Source organism: Indicator indicator, chromosome 5, assembly GCF_027791375.1.
Source record: "Indicator indicator isolate 239-I01 chromosome 5, UM_Iind_1.1, whole genome shotgun sequence".
Taxonomy (NCBI): domain Eukaryota; kingdom Metazoa; phylum Chordata; class Aves; order Piciformes; family Indicatoridae; genus Indicator; species Indicator indicator.
Window position 1 is genome coordinate 13,599,867 of NC_072014.1, and position 17,248 is coordinate 13,617,114.

General features: G+C 47.1%; 1 protein-coding gene across 1 annotated transcript in view; it reads right to left on the reverse strand.

Moving 5' to 3' along the window:
* The window catches only part of SLX9 (SLX9 ribosome biogenesis factor), a 47,553-nt gene extending 37,072 nt beyond the window's left edge, over positions 1-10,481 (reverse strand). Inside the window, exons 1-2 of the mRNA XM_054381168.1 lie at positions 10,353-10,481; positions 8,660-8,768 (exon numbers count right to left, since the gene is read on the reverse strand). Coding sequence (XP_054237143.1) covers positions 8,660-8,768; positions 10,353-10,481 — 238 coding nt within the window. The remainder of the gene's footprint in view (positions 1-8,659; positions 8,769-10,352) is intronic.
* Positions 10,482-17,248: the final 6,767 nt, after the last annotated feature.

The following is a 17,248-nucleotide window of genomic DNA, read 5'->3' on the forward strand; positions in this document are numbered from 1 at the left end:
ACATCCACAATACCTGCAGGAGCAAAAAGACTTTAAGCAGCTCTGTTGATTTTCTGTGTGTCTTCCATGAAGTTGGGCAGACAGCACCAGTGGGGTCAGGAAATGAGTCTGTCATTTTCCCCTCAGGTATCCTGCCAGGGATACCCTTAAAGGCCATGTTTCTATAGAGCTGGCTAACAATATCGCTAAATACAATGATTTCAAGAGTACCTTCCAGCTGACAGTCAGTCCTTTCTAGAACTTCTGCTTAGACAGCCTATTCTCCTCCTGCAGGATCCATTTCCTGTGGTTAGCTTCATGCCATATCTGCAACACTGCTAGTTCAATCTAAACCTCTCCAAATTACCACTTCAAACAACCCAGAAATTTTCAGTACCCACTGCATTTAATTTTTGCATAGTCTCTTTTCCTATATTTAGCTTGGATAATGTCCATTAAGATTTACAATGTTCAAAACAAAAAAAAAAAAAAAAAAAAAATCAAAAAAACCTCACTTCCTTTCTACAAGCCACTCGACTACAAAGCTAAACTCAAATTATGTGTTGTTGCCAGTTAAGCATAAGCACCACTAACACCACTTTTGAAGCACTGAAGTGGGTGAACAGACCTTCAGATAGTGGATGATGCACACATTTTTACCCAAGAGTAAAGAAAACCTTTGTTCATAAAATGTTCACAAGGACTTTGTGACTACCTCTGTACCCCAAGGATCCTCTAAGCAGAATGGCTGTCAGCACAGTAGCCAGCATTGCAATCATAGGTGGCTTGAGAGCAGATGGGTCAGATAGAGCATCATGTTTTCTCCTAATTATAACCTAGGGGCCATCAGGGCTGTAACTGAAGGATTACAGATTATCTGTGCCCCTATTAACAGGCTGTGTCATTAAAAAAACCCTGAGAAACATGACCTCAGGCAAGCTAAACCTGCTACTGTTTGAGTAAAGGGCAACTTACACAGAACAATACTATAGATCCCACTTAGTCTGAATCACAGACGTCAGCTCTTGGAAGAGCTGCCAGTAAATGCACAGTAAGAAATTCAGGTAAGACCACACTAGCAGGACAGAGATTGACCGCTCATTAAATCAGAACTCTCATTTATATAGATGGCAATCTTACCATAGAAGTCCTTAAGAAAAATACCCAAGCAAAATTACCATGCTCATGAGTATTTCCCAGGGGGTTTAGCAGAAGAAAGAGAAAGCTAACTTATTCCTGCACCCCAAAAGCACGTAAAGGCAAGTCAAAAGGGGCAACCCACAGACCTCGCATCTCATCCACCCTTTACTAGCCTCTACCAATTTTCTAAATAGAGCATCTATTAAATATTAAACTCCCAGGACGCATATTTCAGAAATACATTTGACAGCTTGACACAACTCTGCACTGCTACTGCTGACAAGGGAAGGCTCTGACTTCCTGAGCTGTCAATCTGTCCTCTCCACAGGCACCTCTTCATCCCTCTTGGGATTCAGTTTCTCAAGGCATGCAGTGTTAAACTGTTCCTCTCGCATACCATGAGAGGTTTTCATTAAGGAGACTTGTGCTGGGTGGTAACTTTGCCCCCAGTGCAGAACTTTGCCTCCTCTCTCTTTGTGGTATTTTGGAATTTTGTAACTCCATTATGCCAAAGCTGTAACACTAGAACAGCAAAGGCATGGATTTTAGTTCATAACCCTCTTTTGCAACACTGCAGCTTCAGTACTCTTCTAAGCAGGGCTGATCTATTTGTGTGTAAATAAGGATGTCTGACCATTTTAAACTGATTTAGAATACCAGGCTAGATTAGTATCCTTTTAAAGCTTTTTGGAATCATGATCACACTGAGCAAATTGCTACACCCCATCATGCCTGAGCAGGAAGACAAGAAGGTACACTCGCCCCAAATTCAGCAAGCCATTCAGTAGCTTAAGGGACTGACGCTTCTGAACTAAAAAGGGTATGTTTGAGCACTCAACCTTTACAAAGGTCAGAAGAAGGCTTTGCAAAAGCACAGGATAGAACCTCAGAAGCCTTATCATGGGACTCTCCAATCCTTCACTGATCCCTACTTCCTCTTGAGCCAGCCAGCTCCAAGGCAGGAATGCACCTTTCACCATTGCTGCTGGTGAATGTTACGCGTTTGGCCCCGCCAGGGAACCCACCATAATCAGCACAGGGATCTGACACATCATTCAAACTCCTAAGGCTCATTTCAGGCTCTTCCCACTGCCAGCAGTCTCCTCTCCCTGGAACAGAGTGCAAACATCCTGACACTCTGGAAAACATTACTGTGTTTGTGTAGTGCTCAGTATCCAAGATCACTAGCTAATTGGAGGATTTTTTTAAAAACAAGCATGTTAATTATCAGAACAAGTCTCAGACACAGCTAGAGGGAAGGGAAAAGGGGGAAAAAAAACTTAATTACTTCCATAAATATTAATTCAACTGATTCCCAGGATCTGGCAGAAGGCACTCACAATATAGACCATTTCTATTTCTGTTTCTATCTCCAGAAGGGAGGTCACAGCACTTCAAGTAGTGCAACTTTCAGATGCTCATTTATCTCTTTTCATTTAATTGCACTGACTCTAATTAAAGTGGAGTTTCATGCAGCTATTCTCACAGCCAGCATCATGCTGCATAAACAATAAATTGTTAAACTAATTTAAGCAGTGTGATTTTTTTTTTTTTTTTTTTTTTTTTTTACTTTCAAGACACCACTGTCTTTAGCTTCCAGTGGGATTCCCAGCTCTCACTGAAGCTACCCACAGCAAGTCACCATCTTCCACTTCAAGCAATCTCCACAGCTGTTCATCTCTGGAGAAACTGGTCAACTGGACTCTTAGAGCAAAGATCCACTGACTTTTATGCCTTGGACCAAAGCAACAGAAGAGTCCTCTGGCTCCAAGTCAAGCTTTTGCAACACAGAGTTACAAAAGCACCCTGCAGACTGAGGTCATGGGGATGGGGGTAAAGAGTACCACTTTGCCTGTTTAATCTTTGTCCAGCATTTCTCCTTTCCCGGGAATTTTTCCTTTCTTGCAAACCCTTTTACTGGAGGTTTCAAACACTTTCATACACAATGTCAGAGAAAATACCAGCTTATGGAGAGAAGTTTGCAGTTTGGCCTGAGACCTGCACATTCCTGTCCTGGGATACATCCTTAACGCATGCAGGTTACACAAAGGATACAGACACTTCACAGAAGGTACAGGAGTGAGGAAGAGAGAGCCATGCAAAGAAGAGGTGTGCAGCCCACAATTGTCCTGGATGAGAGTCCTTAGGGTTGAAGGTGGTTAGCCTTTTCATGTCTGCTGAGTGGTTGAAGATATAGTAAAGAACACAAAAGAGAAATAAGGAACTGACAAAACATTTGCTGGGCTTTCCGGAGCCCTTCTCCCCACATCCTGCAATGCTGTCCAGGGAAGGAAAGCTGGTCTCTACCCAAGGCTGGATGCCTACTGGCATGCGTCTTTCTCAACTTGTTGCAGCAAGAGGCAAGGGATACTGCAGAGCTACTCCTGCCCTGAGACCATGAAAAGCAGCCACGGATGCCACCTGCAGCAGTGTCAGCAGATGATTGGGACAGGCTGGGTGCACAACTTCAAGTGATCAAGGCTGAGCTTTATCTAAGCAGCTGAAGGCTTCTCTAATAGAGCTTGGGTGTCTCATTTTAAAGCCATGTTGGTATCGAGTCCCCACCCATGAAAGTGAGAAACCTCAGCTCAAATGCCACTCAAACAGCCATTCCTCCTAGGGCAGTGTGTTCATCTATCAAGTAGACGTTTCCAGAGATGGTAAAATCATTTCAGTGCAACACCACCAAGGGCATCACCAATAGGCTACCTCTGACACCAGCTTAACGGAGAGCATTTCAATGCTTCCAGAATTCACAGACCAAAGCCTGGGCAACTAGTAACAAAGACAGATGGAGCAGGAACATCTTGTAATTTTGGTCTAGCACAGCATTTTACGCACACATTGGAGATGCTACAGTCGCTCCTCACAGGCCATTCACTGTCATCCTCCATTTGCAGAGCAAACCATTTTCAGCCCTTTCCGTCTGAAAAGTGCTAACAGTGAGCAGCAGCTTGAGAAAGGTGCTCTGCACAAAACAAACACAAGACAGGCATGACAGCTGCCAGAGCAGAATTAAATGCTGAACAAAAGCAACAGCAGCAGAGTCATGAAGATACAGCAGGTTTCCACACCAGAGACATGGCAAATGACCAACACAAGCAGAAGGTTTAAAAATATGCCAAGTTCGCATTAAGAAAAAGGAGTAAGAGTATAAAACAGATATTCAGACAGGATGTGTACATTTAAACAAGAAGGATTAAACTATTTATTTTTTTTAGTTCTTTAACTGGTAAGCACTCCAACATGCCAGAAAAGAGAAACAAAAAATCAAAAACAGGAAACCTCCAGCTTCATGAGGCCAGGCACTGCACAACATCCAAGCAGGCACAGCTAAAGGGGACTACATGATGTGGCAGGCAGCACACTGTACAGGAGGTGAAGGAAAGGCCCAAAATGTACAGAACAGGAAGGCTGCTGACACCTCTAGCCTGTTCTTACCAATTCACAGCACCAAACCCCTGCCTAAAGGTGCACAGTGCTAGGATTAGACACAGCAAGAAGCCAGACTTACACCATGCTTACACAGACTTCCACAGCAAACATCTTCCCAGCAGAAGAACCTGCTCCTACTGACAGCACAACTCTAGGATTTGCACAGAAGCATTTCGTGGAGAAATGTGATCAGGGGTGAGGACAGAAGAACTACCATAATATTTAACAGCCATAAACAATCAGAAATCTAATAGATAGCCATAAATAATAGAACATAAATATTTGCATCCACCTAGAGCTCCTGAGCAGTAATGGGGATTGGCCATGGCTGCAGCTCTGCAAGCAACACCACAGTGGATCCACTGAAGTGGTACTTACGAGTCCAGACACTGCAGGAAGTGTCTGGATGTTGGATGCTGGAAGAGGAAAGGTCTTACACAGATTCTGACACATCACACCTTTTAAAAAAAAAAAAAAACCCCAAAGTCACATGAAGTTAGTGCATGGTCCCACAGCAAAACCATGATACCAAACAATCACAGCTTTTCTTCTTCTCATCTGAGGCTACAAACAGAGAATAGAATTGGACAAGTGGCTGCAGAGCCCCAGGGAAAGGAAGCAGACAGGTGACAGACAGCAAATCTGGAACACCAGAGCAGAAGTTGAAATACACACTGGAAAGGCATAGTCAGTGACTACAGAGGGAAGTTTAGTAACAAAAGGAACTCACACGGTGTCTATGAGAGTCAAAAAACAAGACTGTACACAGCCTGATGAGCTCAGCCATTATGAGCTGTCACGTTTCTGCTTGGCCTGATTTTATTCTCTCCTATCTCCACATTTCTTTAGGAGAGACTTCCTTCATTGTCAGATGCTCAGTACTTTCACTCCTCTGCTCCTCTGTATGCCACTGACAGAGAAACCCATGCTGCAAGATCTGGTCATGAGAGGATTAAAGCTCTTAAGATACTAAGGGCAAGTCAGAGATATTACAGTGTGCAAGCCTGACACTCCCCTATAGCTTTGCATCATGTGCAGATCCAGGCTTCAGTAACAGAAAGGCCAAGCAATACCTCTGTTCAGGCTAATGTCCCACATGACTCTGTGCCCCTCACAGAGTGGTTTGGATTGGAAGAAACCTTCAGAGATCATCTAGTCCAAGCCCCCATCATCTTTTGCTAGACCACATTGCTCAAAGTCTTGTTCAACCTGACCTTGAACACTTCCAGTGATGGCACATCCACAGCTTCTCTGGGATTTTTCAGTGTCTCACCACTCTCACCGTAAAAAAAAAAAAAAAAAAAAAAAAAAAAGTCTTCTTTATGGAAAATTTCTTATGGTCTCCTTAATGACCCTTAACTGGTCTTTTAATTCATGTTTCACATTTTCCTGGCCCAGTGGCACAGGAGGAGATAGAGCAACCTGCAGGAAAAGCTACTCTTGCTACAACCTTAGAAATTAAGGTGACAAGCTAAGGTTTCATAACCAATTGTGAAGTGGTAGCACTTGCATAGAAGGCAGAGAGGGAGGCCAAGGAACCTGAGAGAAGCAGCCAGCAAAAGGTCACAGTCACCTACTCATCCCACTTAGAGAAGGGCAAAGAGACAAGACAGAGGGAAAGGGAGTTCCAAAACCCTCCAAGTCTTACTTGCAGCTCCACAGGAGTAGGTCTGTCTGGCTCTTACCCTTACATCACCACCTCAAACTGGTGCAGGAACAACTGCAATCCCTGCACCATGCTCTGAGGAGCCCCTGCTTTCTAAGTCTCTTCTGCTAATCCAGCCAGCTACCAGTCTCTCCAATGGGGGGGAGGGAACAGGAATCTGCTAACAAGTGGAGCTACAAGCCAACATCACCACCTCTTCTTCCTTACTTTTCCAACAATGAGCAATATCTCAACCCCACAAATCCTTCTGGGCCAGCTTCACACCTGACAGCTTCAGAATTATCAGAGGCCACTCCAGTTCACATAGCTTTGGTGCTCAAGCTAAGTCAAGACAAAAGTTAGATCCCCCAGTTCAAGCACAAAGCCAAAATGTTGAAGCCCAGGCAGAGAGAAGTACAGATGTAGAACAGCAGTAGGAAGGGCAAATATTTTACCCAGAAACTTTTTATGCAGGTACCTTCAAACAAGCTGCAATGCCACAGAAGGAGAGCCACCGAATGCAATGCTGGCTTTCTGGGAACTACACCTCCAAAGCAGAGGGATGCAGAGTCTACGGAAGAGACAATGTCTCCTGCCAACAAAACGTTTCCTGCTAGGTACAAGCCCTGTAACTGCTCCCTTGCTTCATTCATGCCCTGCAAGCCTCTTTAAGCCCACACTGAAGTCTTCCTGGCTGTCCCTGAAGTGTTACAGCACAAGGCCAGATGGTAACACAAAACACAGAGATACCAGCAATGCTAGATATGTGAAGCAGTCTTAGGTAATGTGTGTGCATGTGCATGTGTGCCTCCCAGGGAGAACAAATATACCAGCTTTCTCAACTGACACACAGCATTCTTGACAGAAAAAAAACAGGAAAAAAAAGCCTTCTTCAGCTGTCAAATGTACAAGGACAGAGATACAAGCCTACCTACAGTCTGCCAACTTGACCTTGTCAGAGCCTGAGAAGAAGGTGGGAGAGAAATACATTTTTGCCCTGCTATTAAAACTTAAAATAACAATGTGTAGGAGAACCCTACCCTCCTGCCCTGTGCACTGAGCTAAGAGGGATGGGACAAAGCAGGGGGTGGGGATGTCTGCCATTGTATGCACAGCCTAGTTACAGTTCACTGAATTAAGATAAAAAAGTGAACTGATTTCCATAATGAAAAAGCCTCCACAGGGCTTCAGAATGATACAAGAAGAAAGGGCACAGCAGCTTGGGAAGATTAAAAAAAAAAAAAAAATCACTCTTTGCTTCATTGAATTGTGGTTTTGAGCCCCTACATGAACAGTTATTTTTAGTTGATCATCTGGAAAGCGCGATGGAGCAGAAAGCATTGGGGACTGCATCACGCTCTACAGGAAGCCAGCACACAGCCTCAAGAGAGGGTTAAACATAGCCAGGCACTGCACATCTGCATCATCAGCGCTGCGCAGGGACCAGCAGCACCAGTCTATTTATAAACCAGACATGGACAGCTGCAGCCTGCAACGAAGCACCAGGACTGCAGCCTGTCAGCCTTCAACAATACACACTCTAAGTAAATAGATGGCTGCATTCACATGCACACGCACACGTGTCCTTTCCCCAGAAGAGTTATGCACAAGCTCAGTGTCTTGAAAACAATACATTTCACAAAGGTTTCTCTGCAGAAAGCAAGCATCCCCAGCAAATGTGTGTTCACATAACCTTCCCATTCTCTCAGTCTGTGACCAAATGTGACCAATGGGCTATGGCTGCTACAGCTCACCATAGCTTGAATAACCACTAGCCCATGGGTGGTTACTGGATTTGTTTGTAGCCCTTGATGTGAAAAAAGTCACTGTAGCAGTACTAATCAGTATGGAAAGAAGACATTAATTTAGTTTGCTAAGAAGGTACTTGAGGGTCACACATCTTCTGCACCAGGACAGACTGCTGTGCCATCAGTTTCCATTTAGAGCAGTGAAATCCAGCTAGAGGGAGCATTTACCTGTTGTAGGACTAGAAAACCAACATGTCTCTCAGGCAGCTGTGGGTAAAGCCATGCTGACACTCAAGCAACTTGCTGACAAAACACTGGAACGTGAATGGCAGCTGCTTGTGAGCAGCCGCAGACAAAGCCTGGAGATCAGGTCACAGCCTGAGCTTTGCTGTTTCCTGAGCTCCTGTGGGCAAGGAGCCTTTGGTCACATGAGGACATCCCACAGGTAGGAGGCTCCATCTGCACTGCATTACTCAGCAGCTGCCGAGTAGCCTGAAGCCAGTTCCCCACCGAGGGAGCAGCAAGCACATCTATGCCTTACTTCCTCCCCCTCCAACACTAAAGAGAAAACTCTTTTAAAAGCCTCTGTAGGAATATGGGAAGCTGTGCTAGGGTTCAATCCTTCTGAGCTCGTTATGACAGCCACTGCAAATACAGTACCCAATGTCTTTGCTCACAACTTAATGTGGCACTCATTCAAAATACAACAAACCTGTTCTGGAGGAAAAGATGCTTCTGGAGTCCAAGTCGAGCTTCTTTACTAGTGTATCAGGATCAATCTTCAGCCCAGAAAAGATATTGGAAGATGAGAAGTCCCATCCCTTATTCAAATTAAACATTAAGCAGGAGTCAGTAAAAACACTGCCAGGCAACATTCATTACTAAAATACCCAAGCCCCACACCACCTTGACAGAAGCATGGCACATGCTCCAGCAGTAGCATGGAGATGCCTCCCCTGAGCAGACAGGTAAGCGACCCCAGCAACCTGGTCCTCCCTGGTTCTTTTTACACACAGAAGGAAGCTTCACAAAGTCACATTTTGGATTGTTCCATTCCTAATACATTTCTACCTCAGCCCAACCTCACCCCACTCAAGTGAATTCAGGTATTACTCCTAGGAGAACTGTGAATGGCATCCTTAAGAAAAGCCAGATTACAAGTATGTAACAATACAGATAAGCAACAAATGAGCAGATTAGGGGCCTAAATCCTGAATCGATGGACATTAAACAGATTCAGTGACTCTACCAGTAACTTACCGAACCTTCAGCTTCTAGTTCCTTTAAGCACATTAATACCTCTGCAGTTTCTAAGCTTTGCAGTAGCTTCTCTGGTTGGCTTAGAAGAATTTATTATTTCAGACAGCAGTATCTCCTAGCACAGACACATAACTGTATAGTGGTATAAAACCAGCTGCAGATGACACAGCCTTTTCCCCACTCCTCGCAAGGAAAGCTGTAGGCTCCTAAAAACCATTTACTGCTGTTCTGTGTCACTGCTGCAAGGGAGCTACAGAAGACAGCCAGCTTTAACCTAAAATGCATATTAATAACACAGCTGGTGAAACCAAACATGGTCTAAATCTCCTAAATGATTGTGTGCAAACTGACAGATATCTCTGTCTGCCCTAACCTGACATCCAGGTGAATTACTGCAAAATGAGGCAGGCAGTCTCTCAGCCCTCTGCTCCCCAAGATTTGCTAGTATTGCATCCCAGCCACCCCAACAAGACACAGGGCAGACACCCTGTTCCACAGCAGCAGGAGCAGTGCTAGCACACTCCTGTCACCGCCAGCTCCCCTGGCAGGCTCTCCTCACTGCATGCTAAAGGCCTGGGATGCTACGGTAGCTACCATAGCTGTAGTGGCTGCCACGTGGCGGCTGCCAGTGCTGCCACTAGCTGGCAGTTCCATCATCGTCGTGTGAAGCAGCCACCAGAGCAGCACGCTGGGACTCCCAGAATGCACAAGCAGGACCTTGTGCTGGAGTCCTGAAGCTCCAGCCTCCCTTGTTCACCTCCCTGGCTGCTCTGACGGTACCGTGCCCTTGCCAGTGTGCTCCCACTGGCGATAAGCCAAGCCGAGGCCGCAAGGGCACACTAAGAGCAGAGTGTCACTTTTCCAGGAAAGAAAGGGACGAGCTCTCAGGCAACCGTTTCACTCCTGCCCTGCTGAGATTCTGACAGCTACCGCCAGTGCCCCTAACACCCCGCGGAGCTAACCACGGCCATCGCCGGACCGTCCCTCACAGGCCATCCCCCGCCACTTCCCTTCCTTTCCTTTCCTTTCCTTTCCTTCCCTTCCCCGCCGTGACCGCCACGGCCGCGCGCGGAAGGCGAAGCCCCGCCCGCCCCACGTGACAGAGGTCCGCGCGCGCCTCGCCGTTCCCCTCGCGGCCCCGCTACCTTTCCGGCCGGCGCGTTCCAGCCGCCCGCGCATGGGCTGAGGCCAGGCTCGGGCGGCGGCGGGTCCCGGGCAGGCCAGGGCCGAGGGGCAGCGCGATGGAGCCGCGGGCGCTTGGCTTTCCCCACCATGGTGGGCGGCGTGGCGCGGTGCGCTGAAGCGGGGTGGGTGGGGTGGGCCGGAAGGGGGCGGGCTGGCCTGCGCCGCGCCGCGCCTCTCCCGCGCCGGGGCCGCCCCCCAGCCCGGGCGTGCAGTGCGTGCTGCCACCGTCCGGCGTTGTGGTGGTTGCGGCAGCTGGGAGCAGCAGGTTCGGCAGGGATGGGACCCCGGGAAACTCCCCTCCAGCGACGGGCTGATCCCAGGAAGCGCCTCTGCGGCAGCCCCGGCCAGCCTGCTCGGGGGCTGTTAATTCTGAAGCGTAATGATGACGTCTTAAACAGCAGCAGTGGTTAATTGCCTTTAGGCTGGCAGTGGGGCAGGGAGCCTGGCGAAGGCGGCTCCTGGATACAGCCAGAGGATGCTCATTCTATATGCTTGGATTAAACCCAGAGACTCTGTGACACGGTTAAAGCCTAGTGAAAGCCCCAGGAAAAGCTTTCAATAGCAGTAGCTAGAGACCAGGATCCATACCAGAACAGAACACTCAGAAACTCTCTGCCAGAAACCATTTCTGTAGTTACAACAGCAGGAAATACTTGACAAGCCCCCACAGCCCCCAAGCATGAGTTTGACTGAAGTCAACAGACCCAGGGGGAGACCCCCAACAAATCGCCTTCACCCCTAGCTGGTCCTTTCCATGCACAAGAGGGGGTGAAATACAAAACTGCTTCTCACCCAAGGTGAATAAAAAGCTCCAGCCTTTGGAAACACAGTGGCTTTGCTCTTAAAAATACGCAAAAAGTACTCTATGGCTGAATGCATCTGTTTTTCAGGTGGCCTTTCTCTGTCCTACCATCCTTCCTGAGCTCTGCTGGGGAGCAGCCAGAGGGCTCCTTGTCCCCACCCTTGCTTTGGGGCTACTCATTTGGCCAAAGAGTTGATGAGTGTGAATTGGCATGGGCAGCACAGGAGTGCAAGGCAAGCCATGCCATGCAAGTGCACAGGTGGTGACCATCCTCATGGGTACCAAGAACATGGGGAAATGGAAATGGAGATGGAGGTCCCTGGGAAGGTGATGCTGCTTGGAAAGATGTCAAGTCCAGTGTAGGTGCCTGCTCACAACCAAGTGACATGTATAAATACTAGAAGGTTGAAAAGAAAAAAATATCTCTGAGGCTAGAGATGCCACAGCTGCCCCAAATCCTTACTCCCACCACACTGCTTATTCATCTGGAGTATGGGAAGCACCAGGGAAGTGTTAATATTTGTCAGGGATAGAAAATAATACCAGAAAAACTTCCATTACTCTGCTGTAGGCTAGGTGAGCATCATATAGGAGTAAAGCACCCAAATAACATCTCTGCTCACCAGAATCAGTGACTCCAGGGAGCAACTGCTCCAACAATTCCCAGCACAACTGGATGGATGCTCTGCTACTCACCTCAGCTGGTCAAGAGCATTCTGCAAAAACCACAATGGTCCCACAGTCAGCAGTGGGGAAAACACAATCCATTCTAGTAAATATGAAAAGGGGAACTAATGAAAATAAAGTTGGTTAACAGAAAATAGAAAAAAAAAGTTTAACAGCTAAAAATGCTTACAGTCGTGTTGGGGAGCATACATACTACCGCTAGGCATGTACATGTCTGCAAAGTTTGCCCACCCCCTTCACCTGCAGAAGGTTTAAACAGTAGCAAGGAGAAAGAAAATGTAGAACCAAAAAATGAAAATTGTTCCCAAGCCAGGAAATATCAAAGGAAAAACCTTAAGCAGGTGAAACTGAAGGAGCATGAGGTTTGCCAGCTCTGCAAGGCAGTGAGCAGGAGAGGCTGGACACCAGCATTATAATGCTGCCTGATCCAGCCCAGGTGTGTTTCTGCTTGGACATCCTGTCCCATGTGTGGTTATGAAATCATGGACCCAGTACAAGGGTAACTACTTATTGGTTAATACATGTGGTAAGTAGTCTGGACTACTGGGCTAAGCAGTGATATGCTGGAAACAAGGGGAAACATGTTAAGGGTCCCCTGTGAATTGTTAGGGACAGTGCTTTGCTGTGGATGTCCTCTCAAGGCCAAAGCTGCAAGAGAGCATGAGGAACAGATCAGGAGGAACTGGGAGTACACCAGTGAGCTCTGGCTTTGGGCTGTAAGGACACATAGCATATCTGCTCCAGCAGCTCCAGCTCAGGAGGCTTCCAGCTCTCACACTCCCTTCCCCTGACCTTTTGTCAATGGGAGCAGAGTGATTTGACAAACCAATGAAAAGAGCAGTGAAATATGCAATACAAAAGGAAAAATTACAACAGCTCATCTCACTCAAGCACACTTCCTTCCCACAGATCTGCAACTGGCAATGCTGGCATTAAGTCCCACTAGCTTTCCAGCTTCATCTGCCCCAGCCCACCACCTCTAGGGCTGGGGTCTGCTCTACAGCATCCAGGTACAGCCACCCAGGTTTTCTGAGCAAACTAGGATGGACACTCCAACTCCCAGCAGGCTCATCTTTAGGCTCCATCCCTGCCATATCCCACACCAGACACGTAATAGCTGCTCTGATGCTCCCATGCTGCTACAAGCATGGCCGTGATGCTTTCTTGCTGCACTCAGTGTCTGTCTGTGATGAAAGCAGCACTATAACTGAAAGACAGAAGCAGGTGAACTGCAATTGATGTCTTACAATGCATGGTGATCACTCAGCATTAGCTTGCTGGAAGGGGAGTCTACAAAACAATTACAAAAGTTTCACATTAATTATCTTGTAACGAAATCTATAGTCCTGTATGTTTTTTAAAGAGCTTTTTGGTTTTTCACTTTAGTGCCCTGAAGATGTTAAAAGATAGTTGCCAGGAGACAGTTCTCTGCTCAGAGAAATAACTGTTGTGGGTACTTAGGAGGAGTTATTGCAGCCTGTGCAACAGAATTTGAAGGCTGCTTGAGAAAAACCCACACAGCCCACAGTGAGAATGGTGCTGGCAACCTCAGCCAAGTGAGGAGGCCCCCACTACCACAGCAGCAAGCCCTGACACAAAAATTTCAGACCCCAGTCCAAAGTCTGAGGGGAGCCAGCTTCCCATTTTCTGCACCCAATAGCTCACAAAGGAACCAGTTTCCCCCACTACCAACTTTGTTTGCCCACAGCAGGACTGGGCTGGCTGCCAGCAGTGACGTGAAAGGTTAAAAGTGGGGCAAAAAGGGTGGGTTCTGGGTAGGGTCCCTTTCCCAGCTGCAGTAAGAGGGTCATAGACCCTTCAGTGTAGCCCAGGGTGGACATCACCCCAGCTGTGCAGGATGAGATGCTTTGGCTGGGCTATGGCCAGTGTGAGTGGGACTGGTTAGGTTTGCGGGGCGGGGGGTGGAAAACACACCCTGTCACAGCTACTGCTCTGACTTCCTCCTTTCTGACCCAGACAACTGAAATAGGAAGGAAGGATTGGGGTGCATCATAAAGCTCCTGATGCCTTGCTGCCTTTCCCAGTCAAGCTTGAGAATTTGAAACCATCTTCATCCCATCCCAAGCACGGGACAAAGGAGAGGGCTTGATGCAAGGTGAGTACAGCATCTCCATTTTATTCTGTTCTTTCTTTCTGAGTACAGGGCAGCTGAGTGACAAGATGGTTTTGTGGCTCTAGCGTTTACAGTGTGTTTGGTTTATAATTCCTGATCTGGACTCTGGCTGCTCAAGTCCTTAGACAGGTCTCAGGGACCTTTCTCAGCATGGTAGCCCTCCTGTTTGCAGCATGGCACAGCAGTCAGTCTGAAGGCAGCTTGCCTGGTTTGTAACGCTTTTGCTTTTGGAAGTAGGATGAAGAGGGAGCTGCAGTGGTTATTGGGAGGAGGGTATCATACCCCACACAAACCATTCCTCATTGGCTCACAAGGCCTGGAAAGCAGAGCAGAGAGTGTGCAGCATGCTCCCCTTGTACTCTTGCACATGGCACCAGGGAGAGTGGCAGGCTGCATGCCTGCAGGCAGCACCAGGCAAGTGCCAGAGCTAGGGGCTATGCCAGCTCTCTGCCCAGGACCCTCAACTTCCCTGTGGAATCCTGTAAAAGCACCCACTGGTGCTTTTATGTGATGGATTAAAGAGGAAGAGGGAACTGGCATGGTGGCATGGCAGGAGGGTGTTAGGGATGACTGCTGGGCCATCTATGGCAAGGTGCCACTGCCTGCAAACTTTCCCTGCGGGTCTGGGAGAGAAGGGTGAGACCCTCACTTAGCTCCTCCATGACTCTGCGTGCTGTGGTCATCAAATACTCTGAATTACACATTTGGAAATACTGGGGCAGTGCACAGCCCATGGGTTTAGTCCTCACAGTCTGTGTGGAAACTTCTAGCTTGTAGAAAAGATGGAGCCTAGTTAGTCACATTTAGAGTGTTCTTCAGCTAAGTGCTACAGGAAATGAGGGTGAAAGTGGCTCTTCCCTCCTGCCAGCAGAAGCAGCTCTTGCTAGACAAGAGCCTGTTTTCTTAAGCCCCCCCCCCCCCCTTTTTTTTTTTTTGGAGGGGGGAGGGCAGTGGTTTGCAGAAATGTGAGCTCACACTATTTTTAGCTGCCCAGGGCAATAATTAACTAGACATGTGCAGCAAAGCAGATGCAAGCAGCAATCAATAACAAATTAAGAGCACAAATACAGCTCAGAATACAGCAAATACAGGTCACGAAGGAGACAGCTGTGCCTCAGAGTGCGATGTTGCTCTTGGAGGACCTCTCAGGCTTGGCTGGCACAGGTCACCAGGTGCATCCTGGGCACAGGGTGCTAGAGCTCATATCAGTGAGCATCCAGCAAGGTGCACCCAGGAGGGTCCAACAGGGATCTGGTGCTCATCCCACCTTGATAAGAGCTTTTACTGTTAAGACCTTGTGCCAGTTTTAGGCTGATGCCTAGGAAATTTTCCACAGACTGAGCAGAAAGTGTTAGAATGTAAATAAATTAGCACTGGATGTAAAAGGAAAATAATGATAAGATCTAAATAATCCCATTGGTGTGATAACTAGCATAAAGTCAGTTGTATAAGCTAACTCTCTCTCTCAGCTTCTTTGCTTCAACAGATACTAGCTGGTAGCTTTTGCTGGCTTGCTGATCTTGGCTGCGTTTCTTTGTTGTGGCTAAGTACTAACAAGCTACTCTCTGCTTCTCTTCTCTTTCTTTTTCCCTTGTCTGGGAGGGAGAGGGAGAAGCTATTGGTAGCCCCCTGGTTTTGTCCAGGGGGGTTCTTGTGTTGTTTATAGATTGTAAATACATGTAAATATTGTATATTTTGCACATATTCATTGCATTTCATATTTCTAGATTGTAGTGTGCTTGCAAACATAGCTTCATTTGCTTCCATCTGAGCAGGTCTGGCAGTTTTATTTTGGGGGGCATTTTTCTCCAAAATAGTTGGAGGGTAATTTCAATCTACCACAGACATTTTCCTCTTTCTTTTTATTTTAAGAGTTTTTACCTATTTTCTGCAAGCTTAAACCGTGCTGGCAGAATTTGGAGATGATGAAAATGTGTTGGGCTACCTAAGGACGACAAATGCATATCATGTCAGTGGGGATATTGCAGCTGTGATAAATGATGCCCTTAAAAACTTACCAAAGTGAACTATGGTGGTGAATAGGAACTTGTGGAGGACATATTTGTGAAGAAGGATTCTGTCCACCAACCCACCACAGGATGGTCTTGGGCCAAACATGGCAGAGTGAGGCCCTGGGCCACGTCACTGAGAGGGTTTGATTGGTGACCACGAAGATACCTCTCATTGCCTGTAGCTTGGAGATCTGTTGAGGGGGCTGTCTGCCATTGAGGCACCCACAAAACAGCAACGGCTACGCAAAAATGTGGATTTATTGTAACCAAAGTTGCTCATCACTCCTTCCGACACCATTAAATTACAGGTTTGGTTATCAGGTGGGAATATGCCACTGCTCAACCAATTAAGCTTTAACCTTAAGCTTTAAGGAATATTCTTTCTAGAAAGATGCACGCACTCACTCTTAAAGGGGAAACCTCCTCTACTCAAGAGCATCCAAAATATACACTCACCAAAGCTGAGGTGAGGGTTCACTTAGTCCATGGTAGCATCCTTGTGTGGTGTCCCATTCTAAGGGGAGAGGATATGACTGACAGGCTGCTTGCTTCAAGGAGATCAGTTCAAAATGGCTCTGTAGCAGGACTCCATCTATTCTCTAAGTTGAGGGTGCACTGTGGTCAGTTCTAATTATCTGGAGGGCTGAGCCCACAGAACCACTCAAAAGAGCCTGGGTGCAGAGACACCACTTCCTATCTGAGAGATGCCAAGGTGATCTTTATCATCTTCTAGCAAGCCTCAGCCCTTTGTCAGGTGTCTGTCAGGCCTTTATGCTTTTGTCAGGGCAGTTGAACCTGCTGCAGCTGTTTCCAGGGCAGGGTGATTTTCCAAGGCTGCAAACGTTTACATCCAGGTGGCCCCTGCCATAAGCAATGGTGGCAAACAGCCTTAGCAGTCCTCCAGATCTCAAGTCTACGACAGCTGGGCACCAAATCTCACTATGCAAATGCCATTGAGATGACACCCATTTACCTATATGAATATTCTTTCTGTCCTTGGGAGGAGAACAAACCTTCTTTCAAGGCTGACCAGTGTCCTCCTTTGCTTGTCTGGTGTCTTAGGGAAGCTGACAAACTCAGAAAGGACCTTGTGATGTCTCAGAAGGGGATCTGAGCAGTCCTACATACTAACCTGGCCTCAGCGCCTTTTAAAAGTTTCCATTGTTTTCTCATTTCCATTTCAGTCTGAGCTGTTAATTCAACAGGCTCACAGGAGGTGGA